Below are 24168 nucleotides of genomic sequence, written 5' to 3'. Positions count from 1 at the left end.
TTATCCTCCCCCCCCCCGCCCCGACGTGTCGTTATCCTCCCCCCCCCCCCCCGCCCCGACGTGTCGTTATCCTCCCCCCCCCCCGCCCCGACGTGTCGTTATCCTCCCCCCCCCCCCCGCCCCGACGTGTCGTTATCCTCCCCCCCCCCCGCCCCGACGTGTCGTTATCCTCCCCCCCCCCCCCGCCCCGACGTGTCGTTATCCTCCCCCCCCCCCGCCCCGACGTGTCGTTATCCTCCCCCCCCCCCCCGCCCCGACGTGTCGTTATCCTCCCCCCCCCCCCCCGCCCCGACGTGTCGTTATCCTCCCCCCCCCCCGCCCCGACGTGTCGTTATCCTCCCCCCCCCCGCCCCGACGTGTCGTTATCCTCCCCCCCCCGCCCCGACGTGTCGTTATCCTCCCCCCCCCCCGCCCCGACGTGTCGTTATCCTCCCCCCCCCCGCCCCGACGTGTCGTTATCCTCCCCCCCCCCCGACGGGTCGTTATCCCCCCCCCCCCCCCGCCCCGACGGGTCGTTATCCCCCCCCCGCCCCGACGGGTCGTTATCCCCCCCCGCCCCGACGGGTCGTTATCCCCCCCCGCCCCGACGGGTCGTTATCCCCCCCCGCCCCGACGGGTCGTTATCCCCCCCCCGCCCCGACGGGTCGTTATCCCCCCCCCGCCCCGACGGGTCGTTATCCCCCCCCCGCCCCGACGGGTCGTTATCCCCCCCCCCCCCCGCCCCGACGGGTCGTTATCCCCCCCCCCCGCCCCGACGGGTCGTTATCCTCCCCCCCCCCGCCCCGACGGGTCGTTATCCTCCCCCCCCCCGCCCCGACGGGTCGTTATCCTCCCCCCCCCCCGCCCCGACGGGTCGTTATCCTCCCCCCCCCCCCGCCCCGGCGTGTCGTTATCCTCCCCCCCCCCCCGCCCCGGCGTGTCGTTATCCTCCCTCCCCCCCCCCCCGCCCCGACGTGTCGTTATCCTCCCCCCCCCCCCCGCCCCGACGTGTCGTTATCCTCCCCCCCCCCCGCCCCGACGTGTCGTTATCCTCCCCCCCCCGCCCCGACGTGTCGTTATCCTCCATCCCCCCCCCGACGTGTCGTTATCCTCCATCCCCCCCCCCCGACGTGTCGTCATCCCCCCCGACTGCCGGCGTGTCGTTATTTCCCCCCCGACTGCTGGCGTGTCGTTATTCCCCCCCCCCCCCGACTGTCGGCGTGTCGTTATCCCCCCCCCCCCGACTGCCGGCGTGTCGTTATCTCCCCCCTCCCTCCTGCCGCCGGCGTGTCGTTATCTTCCCTCCCCCCTCCTGCGTGTCGTTATCTCCCCCCCCCCCTCCTGCCGCCGGCGTGTCGTTATCCCCCCCCCCCCCGACTGCTGGCGTGTCGTTATCTCCCCCCCCCCCCCCGACTGCTGGCGTGTCGTTATCTTTCCCCCCCCCCCCCCGACTGCCGGCGTGTCGTTATCTCCCCCCCCCCCCCGACTGCCGGCGTGTCGTTATCTCCCCCCCCCCCCCGACTGCCGGCGTGTCGTTATCCCCCCCCCCGACTGCCGGCGTGTCGTTATCCCGCCCCCACTGCCGGCGTGGCGTTATTCTGCCCCCCCCCTCCCGAGTGTCGGCGTGGCGTTATCCCCCCCCCCCGAGTGTCGGCGTGGCGTTATCCCCCCCCGACTGCCGGCGTGTCGTTATCTCCCCCCCCCCCCGACTGCCGGCGTGTCGTTATCTCCCCCCCCCCCCCGACTGCCGGCGTGTCGTTATCTCCCCCCCCCCGACTGCCGGCGTGTCGTTATCTCCCCCCCCCCCCCGACTGCCGGCGTGTCGTTATCTCCCCCCCCCCCCCGACTGCCGGCGTGTCGTTATCTCCCCCCCCCCCCGACTGCCGGCGTGTCGTTATCTCCCCCCCCCCCGACTGCCGGCGTGTCGTTATCTCCCCCCCCCCCCCGACTGCCGGCGTGTCGTTATCTCCCCCCCCCTCCCGAGTGTCGGCGTGGCGTTATCCCCCCCCCCTCCCGAGTGTCGGCGTGTCGTCCCTACCCCCCCCCCGAGTGTGGGCGTGTCATTATACCTCCCCCCCCCCCGTGTCGGCGTGTCGTTATCCCCTCCCCCCCACCCCTTCCGAGTGTCGGCATTTCCCCCCGCCCCCAACCCGAGTGTTGGCGTGTCATTGTCCTGTATCCCAACAGAAGATATTGATGTAGATGTAAATGGTGAGAGATGTGGGGTGACTCCTAGTTTTGGGTTCCTCTATCGTCTTTATTCCTGACGCATCTGGATGCTGCCATTGTCCTTCACATGGATGATTTGCACCTGTTGAGGCTTTGCCCCGCACACAGGTAAGTCTCCTGTAGTCGTAGCTGTGTGCAGCAGAGGGCGCTCCTGTCACACTATAGAGTCCAGTTAGTTTACATGCATGCCCTGCCTGGCACGGTGGTTAGCACTTTCCTGGGTGCTGAGTGACCTCCAGTGTTACAAGGTCAGATCTGCTTGCAGGTGAAACCTATTTATTGTTAACCAGTAGAAGTTATAAGGTGATCAGCGGCGCTGGCACCGTTATGTGGCACAGCGGATTTTATATTACAACCTCATAAATGTGTGTAATTATCATTCCAGCAGATTTGACGGAGAAGACGAAATTTACAGCGCGGCTGCGGAGACCTGTGGCGGCGCAAAGCAGTAAGTTTAACGAGTGCTTCCCCTTAAAAGAATACTCTCTGCCCCTGGCTGTCATTACAGCTGCCACACGGATACTTCTGGGGCCATGCAGGAGAATGGGAAAGCTGGGTGATCGCCCCAGAAAAGGAGGACCCAGCTAATCACGTCACACCCGCATAACAGGGCAGACTTTGCTATTGGGAAAGCCTGATTGCTCTTATTTGTTGTCACCCAGCTTTCCCAGAGGTCCTTTCAGGGGCAGAGGACAGCTGGGTGATGCCGTCTGTGTGCCACTGACTGCAGCTCTCATTGCAGGGACCCATTACTGACAAAATAGACAAAGTAACAACCGACTGAGGATCTTCAGGATGTGAAAAACGGTCATACAGCAAACACAGCTCCCTGCATGCAACCGCGGCCTGGACACCACGCAGTGCCGGGAAACCACACTGACAGCAGTATAATGATGTCATCGCTGCTCTCTAGTGATGGTTGGCGGCATTCTCAGTGATGTCACTGCTGCTCGCTAGTGATGAATAGGCTGCATTCTCAGTGATGTCACCGCTAATCTCTAGTGATGGATAGGCTCCATTCTCAGTGATGTCAACGCTGCTTTATAGTGAATGGCAGTATTTTCAGTGATGTCACCGCTGCTCTCTAGTTAGTGCATAGGCTACAATATCAGTCATATCACCTCTGCTCTCTATTGAATGGATAGGCAGCATTCTCAGTGATGTTACTGCTAATCTCTAGTGGATAGGCGGCATTGTGAATGATGTCACCACTGCTCTGTAGTGACTGGATACGCGGCATTGATGGATAGGCTGCATTCTCAGTGATGTCACTGCTGCTCTCTAGTGATGGATAGCCTACATTTTCAGTGATGTCACCGCTGCTCTTTAGTTAATGATAGGCTACATTGTTGGTGATGTCACTACTGCTCTCTAGTGATGGCTAGGCGGCATTCTCATTGATGTCACCGCTGCTCTTTAGTGAAATGATAGGCTACATTGTTGGTGATGTCACCGCTGCTCTCTAGTGATGGATAGTCTACATTGTCAGTGATGTCACCGCTGCTCTCTAGTTAATGATAGGCTACATTGTTGGTGATGTCACCACTGCTCTCTAGTGATGGATAGGCGGCATTCTCATTGATGTCACCGCTGCTCTTTAGTGAAATGATAGGCTACATTGTTGGTGATGTCACCGCTGCTCTCTAGTGATGGATAGGCAACATTGTCAGTGATGTCACCGCTGCTCTCTAGTTAATGATAGGCTACATTGTTGGTGATGTCACCACTGCTCTCTAGTGATGGATAGGCGGCATTCTCATTGATGTCACCGCTGCTCTTTAGTGAAATGATAGGCTACATTGTTGGTGATGTCACCGCTGCTCTCTAGTGATGGATAGGCAACATTGTCAGTGATGTCATCGCTGCTCTCTGTTTCCGTGGTTCCTCCCAGTACAGATTATGTGCTCCGTGTACTGGCATCTGCAGGTAATCAGCACGTAATGAAGAACATCTGACAATTCCTTCACAAGGGGGCAAAGGTTAGAGTTCAGGACGGCGCTATGTTGTCCCATTATGACTGAGGCTTGCTTTATCCCGCGTGTCCGGTTATCCCCATTCCAGCTGATAAGTTTGTGTCATGTGACCACACTTTAGGGGGTCCTGGACCTACAGGTTGCGGATGATGTAGCTGGAGGATATAGATGGCCTCCGCCTCTGTACAGCTGCGCTGAGGCGGTCGCTCACGCAGTTAGCCGGTAACAAGGTTTGGACATTCTAATCAACTAGTAGTGGTGTGTGATCAGCGGTGCCCGCCGGGCCGCCATGTGAATACCCACCGATTATACACTGGGTTTTGCCTGCGTTGTTTTTGTAAACGGCAGCTGAAAGGGTTAACAGTATATTATAGTTACAAGAACTAACAGTTACCATGGAAACGTAGGAGCCGTTTCACGCGCTTCCCAACTCTTGACGCCTCATTTGCACGCAGGGCTTATTCTCACCGCATATTTCCAATTATGAGCACAGAGAGCTTTGAGGCGCCATTTCTGCAACTCTCATTCACTGCAATAGAACGGCGCCATCTGCAGTCTCTTTATCACGAAGTGTCCAGATTACGACTTAATCACCCTCCGTTCCTTCCTCTGTTTGTGAAAAAGTGGTGATTTGCATTTTATGATCTACTTGCAGTGCGACCCATGCGAGAATTGTACGCCGTTCAAGCTCCTCCCTTCTGCGTGCCTTCCTGGCCATTCAGAAGAGCAGAGGAGATCACATGACATGTCCCTGCAGGGCCCCTTTAAGGCTGGAGGCAAGACGGGAGAGCGCGATATCAGTCCGATAAACTCCGACCAGTATCGCAGTTGTAATCCTGCACTTTATGCTGCGAGCACATGCAGAACGCACAGTACGCAATTTTCACACATATATTAAAAAATTGCATCAACGTGCGAATCGATGACGTTTTTTTTGTACAATTTATGTAGAGAATGCCGGGCGATTTATTTTAGCAAAATTGGTCAAAAACTGGACATGTAGCGACTTTTTCATCTGGGGTTTTCAGTCCGTGAAAAGCGGCGTTCATGTTACATGATCTCAAGCGCGATATCTCACTGTATTACACAGGGGTGATATCGGTGTAATGTAGTTTATAAGCCGCCCTTCGCAAACAACAGGCGGGTTTTCAGTGATCTCGTTGAAATATGCAGCACGCTGAAGTTCTTCCGTCTCGCCGGCTCGCTGCACAAGTAGAACCGCCCGTTTGGTTAACCCTTTGGAAACAATTGATTAAAACATTGCAACAGTTCTGTGTGTCATGCAAGTCAGAATCTCGCGATTTTAGGACCGATGTAATAAAGCCCTCAGTCAGATCTCACGTGTGACACTTGGCCTCCTGAATGCTCCCTAATTCAGCAATGATCAGGATGCCGGATTATGAAATGTTCTGGATTATCAAAGCGTCATTAAATATGTAACGTTTTACATTTTTCTCATTGCAGGCGGCGCTCGTTCAGACGGAAGACGCAGACGCGCGGCAGAACTGCGGGGATCAGGCGGGGCTCAGGCGGGGCTCAGGCGGCAGATCTGCTCTGCAATTTTTTGTTTTTAAGGACTCATTCGCACATGTGTATATATATTGGGCCCTAGAACTGAGCCAATGGCAGTCTGAGGGTGCGTCAGCGCCGAGTGCGTTTCGGTCTCGTTTTGTGCGGAAAATCTGTTTTTGCAACCCAGATTTAGTATGGATTACGCCGGATTTTTGCATTGAAGCCTATTGGCCTATGAATTTGCGGATTTTTTTCCCGCAGCGTGCGGGACGAGCTCTTAAACATCTCATTCGCTACTGCGGAAGATCCGCCCCATGTGACCGTGGTCCACGCATTGCGATATCTGGTTGAGAAACGCAGATAACATCGCACTCTATAACATGCGATTTTTCGTTATTCGATTGTTTGCATTTTCTGATGACACGTATCACATCGCGGCACGGCTATTTTTCACGCACGTAAAAATTACATTATTGTAATAGCAAACATTTAAGATGGCGGATTTCCACGGCTGCGTAGGGACGACATTTCCCGAAGCCTCATCCACGTCGCCCGTACTGTAAAATGCCGCCGATTTTTCGCCACCATTCCCGCTACAGTGTCGTTACGCCGCTGTCAGACGCCAGGATTACAGATGGAGCGCCGCAGGCTGCTATGATGGTCTATCAGCAGCATTTGAGGGTTTGGCACGTAATACGCTATTATTGGCGTCCGGCTGCGAGCTGATTTGTCGCACGCTTTTCTCCGTTCTCTTATTCCATTGTTAACTGCATGGAATTTGTAAACCGATCCGAAGACCTAAGCGTACAGGTGCGCAGTGGCAGGTAACAGCCCAGGTGTGCAGCGGAGGGCAGCCTGCGGCTGGGGGCGATGTGCTGCTGCGCTGCGGTTGGGGAAGCAGGGGGAGGTGGAGGGAGGATAGTGGAGGAGGAGCCATCAGGAATCAGAGAGGAAGGGAGGGGAGACGCTGGGGCCATGACAGAGGCATTCTGCTGCTTCCAGCCTGATCCCACAATCCACAGCTGAATCCCTGCAGCCGCTCAGGTGAGTGATCCCCCTGGGCCCAAGAGCTGACACTCAGGTGTGCCCCCTCCATCCTGCTGTCTGCCAGGCTCACGGCTCTCCTGCACGGATTGCAAGCTCTTGAGGCAGCGCCGGCGCTCTACATCACTGTGCTTTATAAATTGTATAGGTTTATTATCAGGGATGACCTGAATGGTGCTTCTGGTGGCGCAAGGGGATGATAGGTGGAGTAGTCGCATCGGTCATGCTGTTACTGGTGGGAATCCAGCCGAACGTGTTGGTTGTTAGCTTTCTACGTTTTATAGGTTTACTTTTGTGTTGCTTAGAGTCATAAACAATAATTGCATGCGTTTGATGTGAATTAATGGTGGAAAAGCCATGTTTTTCACGCACTTCAGGCTTCATGCGAACACGTTTGTGCGGCGGATTTCACGTGTAATGCGCAGTGCGTAGAACCTGTAGGTATCAATGGGCTCAGTCACCTGAGAGCATTTTTCCACGTGACTGCATGAAAAAATGCGCTCAAGATTAGAACATGTTGTATATTTGCACGGCCCAAGAGTCCGTTCAGATCAGCAGTCTTTTGCGCCGCTTGTGTAATGTGCGGCATACGCAGAAAAACTGCACATTGGTTTTGTACATATTTGCACCACACATACGATTACATGCGTATTTATTTTTGCGAGCAAACACATAGACCATTTGCGCGCACAAATATGCTTCCACCAGTGTGACCGCGGCCTCCGTGCGGTCTATTATTTTATCAATATTTGATCTTTAGTTGTTTGTTGTTTTTGCGGCTGTTTTTATTTTGTACCTAATTTTTTTTAGTTTTTTTTTTTTTCCTTTTTTTTAGAGTTTGCAGATTTTTCTGTTTCATTTTTTCCTTTTTTTCGCCACTTCTGTACGCTCCCGCCGGCCGCGGGGCTCCTCACATCCAGGTCCCATCGGGTTTTAACGGATCTGTTATCCAATGAAAGCCGACCGATGAGCATCAGGAAGTGTCTGTCTTGAACTGAAAATTTTGATGGATCCGCCATAAAAAAAAAAGGACTCTTTGATCTCCGTTTACGGTTTCCATCGGCCCGCCTTCACACGGACCGTAAACGCTGCAGAATTCACACCAGCAGAAGTCCGGCAGTGTTGACAGTATGAGGCAGGTGACCGTGATCTGATACATCTACTTTAGGCTGCCTTGACAATGGCAAGAAAATCGCACGATTTTGGAGCGATGCGCGAATACTAGAAAACGCAGAATTATCATTTTCAATGGTTTCATTCCCACCTGTGACGTAGCAAGAGTTTTTTTTAAATCGCGGCCGGACCTTTCTTACGGAGTTTTTTGCTTTTTTTTTTTCTCGCCCTCGTTTCCGTATGGAGACTCCGATTTAGCGCATTGCGACGCACGAACTTGCGATGTTTGTGCAATGCATATTTAACATTGGTAACATCTGTTGCTGTCAATCTCAAGCGTCAGCGATGGGATGCGAGATTATTTTTCCGAAAAAAGCATCTCTCACACTCCGACATTGTATGAGCACGTGTGAGAAATTACCGCAAATGTCGCGCGGCGAAATCGCGTTCAGCAGTGTAGAGGAGCCCTCGCTGTTCTGCTGCAGAAAATCCTGAAATTTGAATAACGCCGCGTTTTTTTAAAGCCGCAACGTCTATTTATCTGCTGCGGCTTTTCTCCACCGCGATCAATGAATAACAAGAAACCCACAAGTACAGGAATGTCGCGGACGTTGAAGCGTTTCTGCTGCTCGAAAATCTGCGTTTGCTAATGTGTGAAAACAAAGTTTGCCGTGTGAAATTACCGCGACCGTAAGACAAAACGCAGCACAGTCCGCAGCAGAAATTCTGCAGATAGATGGATTCGCCAAAAAAAAAAAAGTACACTTTGATCTTAATTTTGTAGAATATACAAAATCTGCAGCAAATTCCACCACGCTTGTTAACTCCACCCATCTGCAGAAACGCAACACATAGTCGCAGCTCAGACGCCACATATGGAGGTTCCGCTGCTCATCAGTTGGTGACGGATCCAGCAATTATACGCCGTCTGCACCCATGCAGTAGAGAAAAACATCACATGCAACAGATAGAAGCGGAGACCTTCAATTCGCGTCCGCTTCAGTCGGCTACTCAGCATGGATCCCAACCAGCAGACACCACCAATCTGATAACCCCTTAGTGACGCCTATTTTGGAACTAAGAACGTGATGAGTTTTGGGGGATTTCCATCTCTACTTTTCAAAAGCCATAACCTTTTTATTTTACCATGGGCGGAGCTTGTGTGGATGTGACGAGACTAAATGTGGGATTTTTCATTTCTTTTAAACAAATATGGGAAAGTGCAAAAAGGTTGTTTTTTCACTATTCCTATATATTTATTTTTTTATGTCTTTGTAGGGGACTTGAACCTGCGATGCTATGACTGCTCTAATGATACACTGCAGTACTTCAGTACTGCAATGCATTATTGCTAATCATAGCGATCATAGGCCATAGCAGACCCAGATGCCTCTATCTTGTTACCATGGCACTATTACATAGTGGTGGGCTGATGGTGTCACAGAGGGAGCGCCCTCCCTCTGTAAACACTTTATATATACCATGATCAACATTGATCAGGGCATATAAGGGATTAACATCAGGGATCGGTGTTCTCACTGATCCCCGCTGTTGCAGTGGGCGGTCAGTCACAGCCGGCTCTGGATGGTATGGACTGACCACATATAGGACATACATTTACATCCATTTCTGATAATCGCGATGTTTTTGTAGTTTACCCATTATTTCTAGGCTCCTCCCACACGCATGAATATATCCGTGACCTTGGAGCCAAACAACAACAAAAATATTAGAAATAGCAAATCCAGCGAATGCCAGACGTAATCTGAGCCGGACAGACTCCCCTGACCACAATGCGAACCGTCCAACATCTCGGCCTGCATTCACCAGGAAGAAATAGCATATTTAGAGGCCATAAAGTTCCATCTTGGTGTCATCACAGTAGAGCATCTTGTTTCTCGCGGTCTTTTTGGTAACTCCGGGGGGCTTCCATGTGTCTTACTGAGGAAGCGTCTTTCTGGCCCCTCCACCATAAAGCCCAGATTGGTGAAGGCTATAGTAATGGTCGATCTTCTGGAAATTTCTCCCATCGAGATCTTTGGAGCTCAGCCAGAGTGACCATTGGGTTCTTGGCCATCTTTCTTACAAGACCCTTCTCCCCGTTAGTCTGGGGGGGTCGGTGGCTCTATAAAGAGTCCTGGTTGTTCTTCAATGTAAGTATTATGGAGGCCGCTGGGCTCTTGGGAACTTTCAGGGCAGCAGAGATGTGTTTGCAGCTTCTCCAGATCTGTGCCTCCACACAATCCTGTCTCTGAGCTCTACAGGCAGTTCTCTCCTCCTCCTTGGTTTTAGCTCTGATCTGCATTGTGAGCGGCGAGACCTTATATAGACTGCAGGGTCTTTTATGTCCTATTATATAAATTTACCGTAGGTGACTCCAATCAGAAACATCTCAGAGATGACCAAGAGAAATGTGAGACCCCAGAGCTAAATGTCACACGGCGGACCAAAGAGTGTGAATACTTATGTCAGGGCAAAATGGTAATTCTTCATTTTTAAAGATTACAAAGATTTCTCCCGTTTTGTTGTCACTTTGTCATTATGGGGTACCGAGCGCAGAATGATGGGGATGGGGGGGGCACAAGGCCATAACATGTGAGAGGGGTGAGGGCTATTTAGACCCCCACTACAAGTGGCAACGATTGGGTCCTGATGCCATCAGTAGCAGGACTCTGTCTCCGTTCTCAGCCCTGTCATGGAGCCGGGGGGACGTGATGTAAAGACGCCTGTCCTGATGACTGTTTCCAATGGCGGGTTTAGGATTTCACCTCTGCAAATCTAAAATAATCCTGAAAACAGGAGCTGCGGCGGAGGCTCGAGGGCCAGAGCAAACTACTCATTGTGAGGTCCTCCAGTATTGCACTAGTGAGGGGCGCACGGCGTCCTCCATCTCCACCCAGGGAGAGTTGTTTACGGAGCGCTCTGATCTCCTCCGGCCACCTCTGTTCGCAGTAAACAGGCAGTCGCTCATAAATGGAACAATTCCCGTTTACACAGAAGAAGTCGTGCATCAGCCGCTTTGCTTCACTGGGCTGCAGCGTAGCGAAAGTGATCTGTCGCTCACCGCGCAGTTGGTGGCCAGGTGTACTTGGGACTACTGCCAACAATCACTGTGCCAGGCAATAATTCATAAAGGCGCCTTAAGTATCCAGCCCATCTTGTTATGCAGTTGAATGGAATTTATTGCTCTCTGTTATCAGTCAGCTGGGGACCGGCTGCCTGTGTGTCCAATAGGGTAAGTGGGAGGACGTGCCATAGGTTCTGTGGTTGTGTAATAAAAGGTATATATAATAGTGCGGGGATGGCGGACTTCCTAATCTATAACATCACAGGATGGCAGGACAATCTGATAGCGGGAATACCCGTGAAGGGCTGGCGCAACGAACTACAGCTCCCAGCATAGCCTGACTCGTGGGAAGTAGACGCTGAGAGGTGTGACTAGTGGTGCGTCATGCTGATTAGTGTCCCCTCACCGGCGCTCTGTGACTACAGTTTCTGGCTTACTGTAGTATCCAGGGTGGTTCATAGTCATTAATGTCCCCTCGTCTTCCTCAGTGTGTCGCAGTAATCTGCGTCCCCTCGTCTTCCTCAGTGTGTCGCAGTAATCTGCGTCCCCTCGTCTTCCTCAGTGTGTCGCAGTAATCCGCGTCCCCTCGTCTTCCTCAGTGTGTCGCAGTAATCCGCGTCCCCTCGTCTTCCGCAGTGTGTCGCAGTAATCCGCGGCCCCTCGTCTTCCTCAGTGTGTCGCAGTAATCCGCGGCCCCTCGTCTTCCTCAGTGTGTCGCAGTAATCCGCGTCCCCTCGTCTTCCTCAGTGTGTCGCAGTAATCCGCGTCCCCTCGTCTTCCTCAGTGTGTCGCAGTAATCCGCGTCCCCTCGTCTTCCGCAGTGTGTCGCAGTAATCCGCGTCCCCTCGTCTTCCGCAGTGTGTCGCAGTAATCCGCGTCCCCTCGTCTTCCGCAGTGTGTCGCAGTAATCCGCGTCCCCTCGTCTTCCGCAGTGTGTCGCAGTAATCCGCGTCCCCTCGTCTTCCGCAGTGTGTCGCAGTAATCCGCGTCCCCTCGTCTTCCGCAGTGTGTCGCAGTAATCCGCGTCCCCTCGTCTTCCGCAGTGTGTCGCAGTAATCCGCGTCCCCTCGTCTTCCTCAGTGTGTCGCAGTAATCCGCGTCCCCTCGTCTTCCTCAGTGTGTCGCAGTAATCTGCGTCCCCTCGTCTTCCTCAGTGTGTCGCAGTAATCTGCGTCCCCTCGTCTTCCTCAGTGTGTCGCAGTAATCCTCGTCTTCCTCAGTGTGTCGCAGTAATCCTCGTCTTCCTCAGTGTGTCGCAGTAATCCTCGTCTTCCTCAGTGTGTCGCAGTAATCTGCGTCCCATCGTCTTCCTCAGTGTGTCGCAGTAATCTGCGTCCCCTCGTCTTCCTCAGTGTCGCAGTAATCTGCGTCCCCTCGTCTTCCTCAGTGTCGCAGTAATCCTCGTCTTCCTCAGTGTGTCGCAGTAATCCTCGTCTTCCTCAGTGTGTCGCAGTAATCCTCGTCTTCCTCAGTGTGTCGCAGTAATCTGCGTCCCATCGTCTTCCTCAGTGTGTCGCAGTAATCTGCGTCCCCTCGTCTTCCTCAGTGTGTCGCAGTAATCTGCGTCCCCTCGTCTTCCTCAGTGTGTCGCAGTAATCCTCGTCTTCCTCAGTGTGTCGCAGTAATCTGCGTCCCCTCGTCTTCCTCAGTGTGTCGTAGTAATCCGCGTCCCCTCGTCTTTGTGTCGCAGTCCTTAGCGCTGCCCATGGTCTCCCATAGGAGAGCTGTAATGACGGCCATAGTGGTTGTCACCCTGCTTCCCATTAAAGATGGCTGCTCTCGCGCTCAGGCTTGCTGTGAATCTGTAAATTCCCAAACAGCCCACAGGATTAAAGGCCCTTGTCCTGGAGATTCCATCATGTCGGATGTGATGGGTTACTATGTAAGCCTTACTATGCTACAGCTCGCTGTGAGGCCGGCAATTAGCTCATATGGGTATCCGCACCGCACGCTGATGCATCTTATCCTCTTTAACACAGATTGGGGGGGTTTAAATCAATTCAATTTTTAAAAATGTCGTCTGTTTGTGATTTTTGATGAAGTTGTCGTGATAAAAGAAGAAAACCAGTGGGCACGGCGAGCGCTGAGACGTCTGCACAGTCCTGCGCCATTTTTATTCCTGTAGTGTTAGTGAGGACACAACTGTCCTGCATATAGCGCCCTACTGCAACCCCCCGCCCCTCCCCCAACCAAAGGGTGCCGCCACACAAGTGAGCAACATCACTCACTACTCTGCGCCCGTAGGTATGGAGGCAGCAGTCCGTATCCTCAACCAATAATCCCGGAGAATACTGGACATTATACAAGAAGGCAAAACCAGAACCCGACCGCAGCGATCCGGAGGAGAGCGGAGCAACTCAGCAGACAGTATCACACATCAGGGGATTAGATACACGGCTCAGCAGCCAGTATCACACAGGATAGGATTAGATACACGGCTCAGCAGCCAGTATCACACAGGATAGGATTAGATACACGGCTCAGCAGACAGTATCACACAGGGTAGGATTAGATACACGGCTCAGCAGACAGTATCACACAGGATAGGATTAGATACACGGCTCAGCAGACAGTATCACACAGGATAGGATTAGATACACGGCTCACCAGACAGTATCACACAGGATAGGATTGGATACACGGCTCAGCAGACAGTATCACACAGGATAGGATTAGATACACGGCTCAGCAGCCAGTATCACACAGGATAGGATTAGATACACGGCTCAGCAGACAGTATCACACAGGATAGGATTAGATACACAGCGCAGCAGACAGTATCACACAGGATAGGATTAGATACACAGCGCAGCAGACAGTATCACACAGGATAGGATTAGATACATGTTTCAGCAGACAGTATCACACATCAGGGGATTAGATACACAGCTCAGCAGATAGTATCACACATCATGGGATTAGATACAGTTTAGCAGATAGTATCACACAGGATAGGATTAGATACACAGCTCAGCAAACAGTATCACATAGGATAGGATTAGATACACAGCTCAGCAGACAGTATCACACAGGATTAGATACATGGCTCGCAAGAGAATATCACACGATAGGATTAGATACAGCAGATAGCATCACACAGGATAGGATTAGATACACGGCTCAGCAGACGGTATCACACAGGATAGGATTAGATACATAGCTCAGCAGACAGTATCACACAGGATAGGATTAGATACACGGCTCAGCAGACGGTATCACACAGGATAGGATTAGATACACGGCTCAGCAGACAAGCCCTCAGTGATCCTCCTGTATTGTTATACCTGCCAGTTACACATTCACATCTACCCGATGCCAGGGCATCACTCCGCGCAGCGCCCTCTGTCTTCCGTAGTGCCACACTACTTCCCAGTCTGCAGCAGTGGCGGGTCTGACCTCGGGCTGCCAGCGATGGGCTTCCTGACAACTGCATACACAGGTGCAGCCCGACAACTGGCGCTACTACAGAAGCATTACCGTTCATGTCAGTGCCGCCCGCCGCTGTCTGATTGGGGGATCCCCCATTATATCTCAGACCTAAAGGGTCAACTCCAAGGATATGAGCCCCTTTATCAGCGTCCTGGCGGTCACCCAGCATGCCCAGTAACTAAGAGGGAGCGATGACTCACGTAGTGAAGGATGCAGAGCGCTCTGCTTGTTGCTATGCAATTCCATTATATGCAATCCGAAGGCAGACTAATGCTGGGTGTCTAAGCAATAGTCTGCAGCGCTCCTACTGCTCAGCCCAACTGCTGCAGAGCCTCATCATACCCATCTCAGCTGCTGTAGAACCTCATCATACCCAACTCAGCTGCTGCAGAACCTCATCATACCCAACTCAGCTGCTGCAGAGCCTCAACATACTCACCCCAACTTCTGCAGGGGCTCATCATACACACCCCAACAGCTGCAGAGCCTCATCATACCCAACTCAATTGTGCAGAGTCTGATCCTACCCACCTCAGCTGCTGCAGAGCCTCATCATACTCACCCAGACTGCTGCAGAGCATCATCATACCCACCTCAGCTGCTGCAGAACCGAATCATACCCAACTCAGTTGCTGCAGAGCCTAATCATACCCACCTCAGCTGCTGCAGAACCTCATCATACTAGCCCTGACTGCTGCAGAGCTTCCTCATACTCGCCCCGACTGCTGCAGAACATCATACCCATCTCAGCTGTTGCAGAACCTTATAATATTCACCCTGATTGCTGCAGGCATCATAATACACTTCTCAACCGCTGCAGAACCTCCTATTCACTTTGACTGCTACAGAACATAATTCACATCTCATCTGCTGCAGAACCTCATTCATCCTGACTGCTGCAAGACAGCATAATAAACTTCTCAGTCGCAGAGTCATAATGCTCACCCTGACTGCTGCAGAACCTCAATATATACACCTCAATTAATACAGAACAGAGCAATACAGGCCTCAACTGATGCAGAAGCTCATAATACACACTTTACATACCAGACATAAAGGGGCGTATTTACGTAGATTGGCATCTCATGGCAGGAGTTGTAACATCATAGCAGGAACTTATGGCATCAGCTTCTCGTAGGTTTCTTTGCACAACCACGCCCATTGATGGGCTGCTCCTTTCTTTTTTGGGTGGGGTAGTGTAAAAATCTTAATTTTGGTGTATGGACTAAAATTGTGCTTGTAGTTTAGTAAAAAAAACTGGCAACCAAAGCTCAGGCTTGTAGCCCCAAGTTTCCCATCCCCCATGTACTAGGGTGTGGTAATATTCTCCCTAAGATTAACCCTTTCCAATCCACTGTCTGACATGTAAAGACATTCTGATTGAAGGATATACAGCTCCAATGTTGGAAGACTTCCAGCAGGGTATTCTTACTGTAGATTACTGGCCATTCTGTCGTCGGGGGCCTCTCCGGCATGTCACATACCGCAGTACTGTCTCTAGCCAGCAGATGGCGCCATTGTATAATGGCAGAAAGAGAAAGCCGCCTAGGAAACCCTGAATCCAAAATTGGATTGCAAAGGGTTAAGCATCAGTTGAAAACCTGATCCTTCTCCTTGAGGTGGTTACACATTTCTATATATTCGGAGAATAGACCTGTTTACAGTCCAGAAAGGTGTCAAAGTCTCTGAAGCAGCTCTGTTACATTGTGACACTCCTGCAGCAGTAATGTTGTTGTCCCTGTTTTGCAGAGCTGGAAGATGATCCGCCGTGTCCTGGAGCGACCATGCACACTGGCCATGCTGATTGGCTTTCAGTTCGCATTTATGGTGTATTTTTCATTTGGTGGTCTACGTAGCCTTGCCTCCATCTTTGGACGATCTTCAGAGCCAAGCTTTGACTATACCCGTACCCATGATGTGTACACCAACCTCACCTGCCTACAAGCCACGCTTCATCCGAGGATGCAAATAGGAGAATTACTACCATGGTGCCCGGAAAAATCACCATACCTGTGTTAGTAACATAATCTTGCCCCTTATATACAAGACTATAACTACTATAATACTGCCCCCTATGTACAAGAATATAACTACTATAATACTGCCTCCCTATATACAAGACTATTATAATACTGCCCCCTATGTACAAGACTATTACTACTATAATACTGCCCCCTATATACAAGACTATTACTACTATAATACTACCTCGCTATGTACAAGACTACTATAATACTGCCCCCTATGTACAAGACTATTACTACTATAATACTGCCCCCTATGTACAAGACTATTACTACTATAATACTGCCCCCTATGTACAAGACTATAACTACTATAATACTGCCCCCATGTACAAGAATATAACTACTATAATACTGCCCCTATGTACAAGAATATAACTACTATAAAACTGCTCCCTATGTACAAGAATATAACTACTATAATACTGCCCCCTAGGTACAGGAATATAAAACTACTATAATACTGCCTCCTATATACAAGAATATAACTACTATAATACTGCCTCCTATGTACAAGAATATAACTACTATACGTCTGCCCCTATGTACAAGAGTATAACTACTATAATACTGCTCTATGTATAAGAATATAACTACTATAATACTGCCCCCTATGTACAAGAATATAACTACTATAATACTGCCCCTATGTACAAGAATAGAACTACTATAATACTGCCCCTATGTACAAGAATATAACTACTATAATACTGCCCCCTATGTACAAGAATATAACTACTATAATACTGCCCCCTATGTACAAGAATATAACTACTATAATACTGCCTCCTATGTACAAGAATATAACTACTATAATACTGCCTCCTATGTACAAGAATATAACTACTATAATACTGCTCCCTATGTACAAGAATATAACTACTATAATACTGCACCCTATGTACAAGAATATAACTACTATAATACTCTCCCCTATGTACAAGGCTATATCTACTTTAATACTGCCCCCTATGTACAAGAATATAACTACTATAATACTGCCTCCTGCGTACAAGAATATAACTACTATAATACTGCCTCCTGCATACAAGAATATAAGTACTATAATACTGCCCCCTATGTACAGGAATATAACTACTATAATACTGCTCCCTATGTACAAGAATATAACTACTATAATACTGCCTCCTATGTACAAGAATATAGCTACTATAATACTGCCTCCTATGTACAGGAATATAACTACTATAAAACTGCTCCCTATGTACAAGACTATAACTACTATAATACTGCCCCCTATATACAAGAATATAACTACTATAATACTGCCCCCTATGTACAAGAATATAACTACTATAATACTGCCTCATATATACAAGAATATAACTACTATAATACTGCCCCCTATGTACAAGACTATAACTACTATAATACTGCCTCCTATGTACAAGAATATAACTACTATAAGTCTGCCCCTATGTACAAGAGTATAACTACTATAATACTGCTCTATGTATAAGAATATAACTACTATAATACTGCCCCCTATGTACAAGAATATAACTACTATAATACTGCCCCTATGTACAAGAATATAACTACTATAATACTGCCCCTATGTACAAGAATATAACTACTATAATACTGCCCCTATGTACAAGAATATAACTACTATAATACTGCCTCCTATGTATAAGAATATAACTACTATAATACTGCCTCCTATGTACAAGAATATAACTACTATAATACTGCCTCCTATGTACAAGAATATAACTACTATAATACTGCCCTATGTACAAGAATATAACTACTATAATACTGCCCTATATGTACAAGAATATAACTACTATAATACTGCCTCCTATGTACAAGAATAGAACTACTATAATACTGCCTCCTATGTACAAGAATATAACTACTATAATACTGCCTCCTATGTACAAGAATATAACTACTATAAGTCTGCCCCCTATGTACAAGAATATAACTACTATAATACCGCTCCTATGTACAAGAGTATAACTTCTATAATACTGCTCCTCTATGTATAAGAATATAACTACTATAATACTGCCTCCTATGTACAAGAATATAACTACTATAAGTCTGCCTCCTATGTACAAGAATATAACTATTATAATACTGCTCCTATGTACAAGACTATAACTACTATAATACTGCCCCCTATGTACAAGAATATAACTACTATAATACTGCCCTCTATGTACAGGAATATAACTACTATAATGCTGCCTCCTATGTACAAGAATATAACTACTATAAGTCTGCCCCTATGTACAAGAGTATAACTACTATAATACTGCTCCTCTATGTATAAGAATACAACTACTATAACACTGCCCACTATATACAAGAATATAACTACTATAATACTGCCCCCTATGTACAAGAATATAACTACTATAAGTCTGCCTCCTATGTACAAGAATATAACTATTATAATACTGCTCCTATGTACAAGACTATAACTACTATAATACTGCCCCCTATGTACAAGAATATAACTATTATAATACTGCTCCTATGTACAAGACTATAACTACTATAATACTGCCCCCTATGTACAAGAATATAACTACTATAATACTGCCCTCTATGTACAGGAATATAACTACTATAATACTGCCTCCTATGTACAAGAATATAACTACTATAATACTGCCCCCTATGTACAAGAATATAACTACTATAATACTGCCCCTTATGTACAAGAATATAACTACTATAATACTGCCCCTTATGTACAAGAATATAACTACTATAATACTGCCTCCTATGTACAAGAATAGGAGTACTATAATAGAGTCTTGTGTGGATGAGCTTGTGGTACAGTAGGCGAGTGTACTATTCAAGAGATCTCCTGACCTTGTGTTACTGGGTGACTGTGATCATTTTTTTCCCTCTGCGTGTTATTTCTTACCTCCCCTTCTCTCTTCTTCCTCGTTTTCCCCCCAGTGGGTCCTATATCCGTCACCTTTAGCCGGGTGCCCACTCTCCGCCGGATACAGGAGAAGAACCCCATGGTGCGAGCAGGCGGTAGATACAGACCACCCAACTGTGAGTCACGACACAAAACAGCTGTGATCATCCCACACCGCAACCGGGAGACGCACCTGAGGCACCTGCTCTACTACCTGCACCCGTTCCTGCAGCGCCAGCAGCTCCAGTATGGCATCTATATCCTACACCAGGTGAGCAACCCCGACATCATGTACCCTACTCCACACTGGTGCCCCCACGCTGCCTCGTACCTCTCTGGCCAACACTATGTGCCCTCTTCCACACTGGTGCCCCCGTGCTGCCTCATACCTCTCTGGCCAACACTATGTACCCTCCTCAACACTGGTGCCCCCGTGCTGCCTCATACCTCTCTGGCCGACACCATGTACCCTTCTCCACACTGGTGCCCCCGCGCTGCCTCGTACCTCTCTCTACACTGCAGCGCCTCACATTTTGGGGGTTTTATATCCTCCTTGTTTCACAGACAGGGAACGCGACATTCAATCGGGCGAAGCTCCTGAATGTTGGGGTGAAGGAGGCCATGAAGGACGAGGACTGGGACTGCCTTTTCCTCCACGATGTGGATCTCATCCCCGAGAACGATCACAACCTGTATATATGTGACCCTTGGAGCCCCAAACACGCCTCGGTCGCCATGAACAAGTTCAGCTACAGGTGAGGGTTATAGGAGAATCTCGTCATTGGGGGGAGCCAGCTGCATCTTTCCTCCCATAGACATGTCTGTATGCAGTGAGCTCCCCCTAGTGGTGGCTCTGGGTGACACCATATGGTTGTGTATATTATACTATGGCTCGTGGAGCCTCTGCTTGTCGTTATGGGTGTGGCCTGCACTGGAGTTGTGGGCGGGGTTTACATAAAATAATTTTAATGAATCAAGTGTTTTCTTGAAAAAAAAAAAAAAAAGTCTAGTAAGAGTTAATCAGGCTCACTTTCTCCATCTGTTTCTTCCCGTTGTCTTCCGGCTCCTTCGCACCATCTGCTCCATCCTCCTGGATGTCTTCCCATCACGTCTCTCTCCACAGCCTCCCGTATCCGCAGTACTTTGGGGGAGTATCTGCCGTCACCCCCGAACAATACATGAAGATGAACGGCTTCCCCAACGAGTACTGGGGGTGGGGAGGGGAGGACGACGACATCGCGACCAGGTAAGGAGCGCCACCCGGGGATCTAATCTCATCCTGTGTGATACTGTGCCCTAATCCTCTCGGGTGGAGTAAATGCAGTACCTCCCCCGTCCTGCGGGGTCGCTCTCATGCTGTGTCCTCTGTTTGCAGGGTCCGTCTGGCTGGGATGAAGATCACACGTCCTCCTGTGTCTGTGGGCCATTACAAGATGGTGAAGCACAAAGGTGACAGGGGGAACGAGGAGAACCCGCACCGGTGAGAGTGCCTATACCCATCGGTAACAAAAGCAGGACTCGGGGAGGGGGGGGGGGGGGGCTGGTAGTTTGGGGACCCTCAGTCCTTGTGTTGACGAGACCACTCCATTGTGATAGCCTGCAGCTGTATGAGACAAGCCTAGTTGCCCACAGCAACCAATCAGGCCTCAGCATCTACTCAATCTATGGTGGGAAAATGAATGCTGCGCTGCGATTGGTTGCTATGGGTAACGAGGCACGTTGTGCTGTTCTGTCCCTTTTCTATCAGAGCGGCGGCTCACCCCGGGGTGACGAGGAGGATCAGCAGCGGCTGAGCGGGGAAGAATAATGAGATTAGAGAGTGAAATGTAAGAAGGCAAGAGCTGAGCTGATTATAGCTAACAGGACTCCCGCAGACATGGCCGCCAGAGGCAGGGGGGCCGCACTGTTCTGGCCGTAGACCATCCTGGATGGACCGAAGAGATGAGATTTATTTTCACTTCTATCCATCTCTCTATATAAAAGCTTCCATGTAAATCCCGCCCCCCCCTCCTCCCATAAGCCACTGCACTCTGACGGCAAACACTACTACTCCCACAATGCACTACAGCAGAGTACAGACATCAAAGCAGCCCGAGAGCTAACAGGAAAACTGCTGAATTGCGGAGTCTGAGTGAGGCTGTTGGGGCAGCACATGGGAACTAGTAGCAGTGCGGCCTGGCGGCGAGCGCTGCGCAAGTGTCACGAGTGTGGCCTTCGCTGCAAACACGCTGCACAAGTGTCACGAGCGCGGCCCTGGAGGCGAGCGCTGCACAAGTGTCACGAGCGCGGCCCTGGAGGCGAGCGCTGCACAAGTGTCACGAGCGCGGCCCTGGAGGCGAGCGCTGCACAAGTGTCACGAGCGCGGCCCTGGAGGCGAGCGCTGCACAAGTGTCACGAGCGCGGCCCTGGAGGCGAGCGCTGCACAAGTGTCACGAGCGCTGCACAAGTGTCACGAGCGCGGCCCTGGAGGCGAGCGCTGCACAAGTGTCACGAGCGCGGCCCTGGAGGCGAGCGCTGCACAAGTGTCACGAGCGCGGCCCTGGAGGCGAGCGCTGCACAAGTGTCACGAGCGCGGCCCTGGAGGCGAGCGCTGCACAAGTGTCACGAGCGCGGCCCTGGAGGCGAGCGCTGCACAAGTGTCACGAGCGCTGCACAAGTGTCACGAGCGCGGCCCTGGAGGCGAGCGCTGCACAAGTGTCACGAGCGCGGCCCTGGAGGCGAGCGCTGCACAAGTGTCACGAGCGCGGCCCTGGAGGCGAGCGCTGCACAAGTGTCACGAGCGCGGCCCTGGAGGCGAGCGCTGCACAAGTGTCACGAGCGCGGCCCTGGAGGCGAGCGCTGCACAAGTGTCACGAGCGCGGCCCTGGAGGCGAGCGCTGCACAAGTGTCACGAGCGCGGCCCTGGAGGCGAGCGCTGCACAAGTGTCACGAGCGCGGCCCTGGAGGCGAGCGCTGCACAAGTGTCACGAGCGCGGCCCTGGAGGCGAGCGCTGCACAAGTGTCACGAGCGCGGCCCTGGAGGCGAGCGCTGCACAAGTGTCACGAGTGCGGCCCTGGAGGCGAGCGCTGCACAAGTGTCACGAGTGCGGCCCTGGAGGCGAGCGCTGCACAAGTGTCACGAGCGCGGCCCTGGAGGCGAGCGCTGCACAAGTGTCACGAGAACAGCCCTGGCTGCAGCTGGAAGGTCTAAGTGAGGCGATTTAGTTGCTCGCAGCATGTGTTTCACATTTAAAGGGCCAGTATCACCTACTCTGTTTGACCAGCATCTCCTCTGTTTGGCGCAGGTTTGATCTGCTGATTCGCACCCAGAGGATGTGGACGCAGGACGGGATGAACTCCCTGACTTACACCCTCCTGTCCAAGGAGCTGGAAGCCCTATACACAAACATCACTGTGGACATCGGTGTGGACCCCAGATCTCAGAAGCCCCTGAGAACGCGGGGCCCCACCCCCCCACCAATGAAACTCCCCAGCAACAGCAGCAGCAAGGGCGCCTCCACCAGGGGAAAATTAACAGTGTCCGTCCATTCAGCCATCAACAACTCTGCAGCGGCGCCTCCCACTGAAGCTACAGTCTCCTCCAAGAGGGTTCGGTGGGAGGACAGGGAGAGTAAAGCTACTGCTGCCCCCTGGAGGCCTGACGCCCCGACTACAGACTTCCCCAAGAAGAGGCGGCCGAGGAGCCACAAAAACACAGCAAAGACTATGCTGAGCAAGCAGGATGAGACACAGAGGAGGCCGCACAACCAGACGGCCCGCAGCAAACCCCCGGCGACCATGACAGAGCAGAGTGGCCCCGGGGCCACAAATCTCTGAGCTCTGTGAACAAGGATGGTTCATTCCAGAGATGGCCTATAGGGTGTCTATAGAAGGACATATGGCCTCCACGTCCGTCTTGGCGAACAGGATACGATAACGTCCAGAGACTTCAGGTCGTCAGGACCGGACCGGTGCGGAAATGCATTGTGACCAACTCCAATGTGTAAAGCTCCACACTGTCTATTCCCCTCCCTCGGCTGATACAAGAATGTTAGCTTCTACCCCAGCCGGGGGTCGCAGCCTCACAACTCCCCTCACCCACCCCACCCATTGAGTGCCTCATTGCACAAGGAAAATCAGGATTCACTGTGACTACGGCCATGGAGGTGGCTGCTCTGCCTTGTAGACCCGGCCCGCGGGGACTACCGCACATCCTCGTGTAGGGAGATATATATTTATAAAGGATACTTACCGCTCCGTGCTGTGCGCTGGGTCGTCCTACGAGGAACCTTCAGGCTGCTGACAAAAACCTTCTCGCATTGGTGCGAGTGAGACAGTATTTCTTCCAAGTGTTTATGGCGTCGGCGCTGCGGCGGCCGCTGCTGCTTCGGTAGGACTTCTCCGGTTTTGTTGCCTCGTGTGATTGTTCACTACAAATATTTTATTATTCTATTTATGAACTTGGAGATGCTGGATGAGTCCCGGGGGCCGTGAGACGCCCCCTCCCCTCCCCCTCAGGGTAGCCAGACACTGGTTCTGTTGTGTGTGCAGTTTCATTAAATTATTAAAGTGATTTACTGGGTTTTTTAATCACTAGTGAGTTATGATCCCCCGATAATGTTCTATTGCAGTATTCTCCAACCACCCGTATATCAGCTTTTGCAAACCTACAACAGATGTATACAGCCACTACTAGAGAAAGCTCCCTACATACACGTGTCTACAGCCACCACTACTAGGGGGAACTGCCTACATACACGTGTCTACAACCACCACTACTAGGGGGAGCTCCCTACATACACGTGTCTACAGCAACCACTACTAGGGGGAGCTCCCTACATACACGTGTCTACAGCCACCACTACTAGAGGGAGCTCCCTACATACACGTGTCTACAGCCACCACTACTTGGGG

The 24168-nt window shown here is 50.8% G+C and overlaps 1 protein-coding gene across 1 annotated transcript; it reads left to right on the top strand.

The window, feature by feature from the left end:
- Positions 1-6624: 6624 nt before the first annotated feature.
- On the top strand, positions 6625-23827 carry B4GALT3 (beta-1,4-galactosyltransferase 3). Its single transcript, XM_066608754.1, has 7 exons — positions 6625-6737; positions 16096-16360; positions 19311-19546; positions 19840-20030; positions 20399-20521; positions 20651-20755; positions 22560-23827. The coding sequence occupies exons 2-7, from the start codon at positions 16105-16107 to the stop codon at positions 23089-23091; spliced, it is 1443 nt and encodes a 480-aa protein (XP_066464851.1). The 5' UTR covers positions 6625-6737; positions 16096-16104; the 3' UTR covers positions 23092-23827.
- Positions 23828-24168: the final 341 nt, after the last annotated feature.

This window comes from Eleutherodactylus coqui, chromosome 6 (genome assembly GCF_035609145.1).
Source record: "Eleutherodactylus coqui strain aEleCoq1 chromosome 6, aEleCoq1.hap1, whole genome shotgun sequence".
NCBI classification, from domain to species: domain Eukaryota; kingdom Metazoa; phylum Chordata; class Amphibia; order Anura; family Eleutherodactylidae; genus Eleutherodactylus; species Eleutherodactylus coqui.
This window is presented reverse-complemented; position numbering and strand designations above follow the sequence as displayed.

Bases quoted from the DNA above. Each gene is read 5' to 3' on its own strand.
- B4GALT3 (XM_066608754.1), top strand. From the start codon at position 16,105: ATGATCCGCCGTGTCCTGGAGCGACCATGCACACTGGCCATGCTGATT. The intron at 20,031-20,398 runs GTGAGGGTTATA...CTCTCTCCACAG, and splicing joins ATGAACAAGTTCAGCTACAG to CCTCCCGTATCCGCAGTACT. The intron at 20,522-20,650 runs GTAAGGAGCGCC...CTCTGTTTGCAG, and splicing joins GACGACGACATCGCGACCAG to GGTCCGTCTGGCTGGGATGA.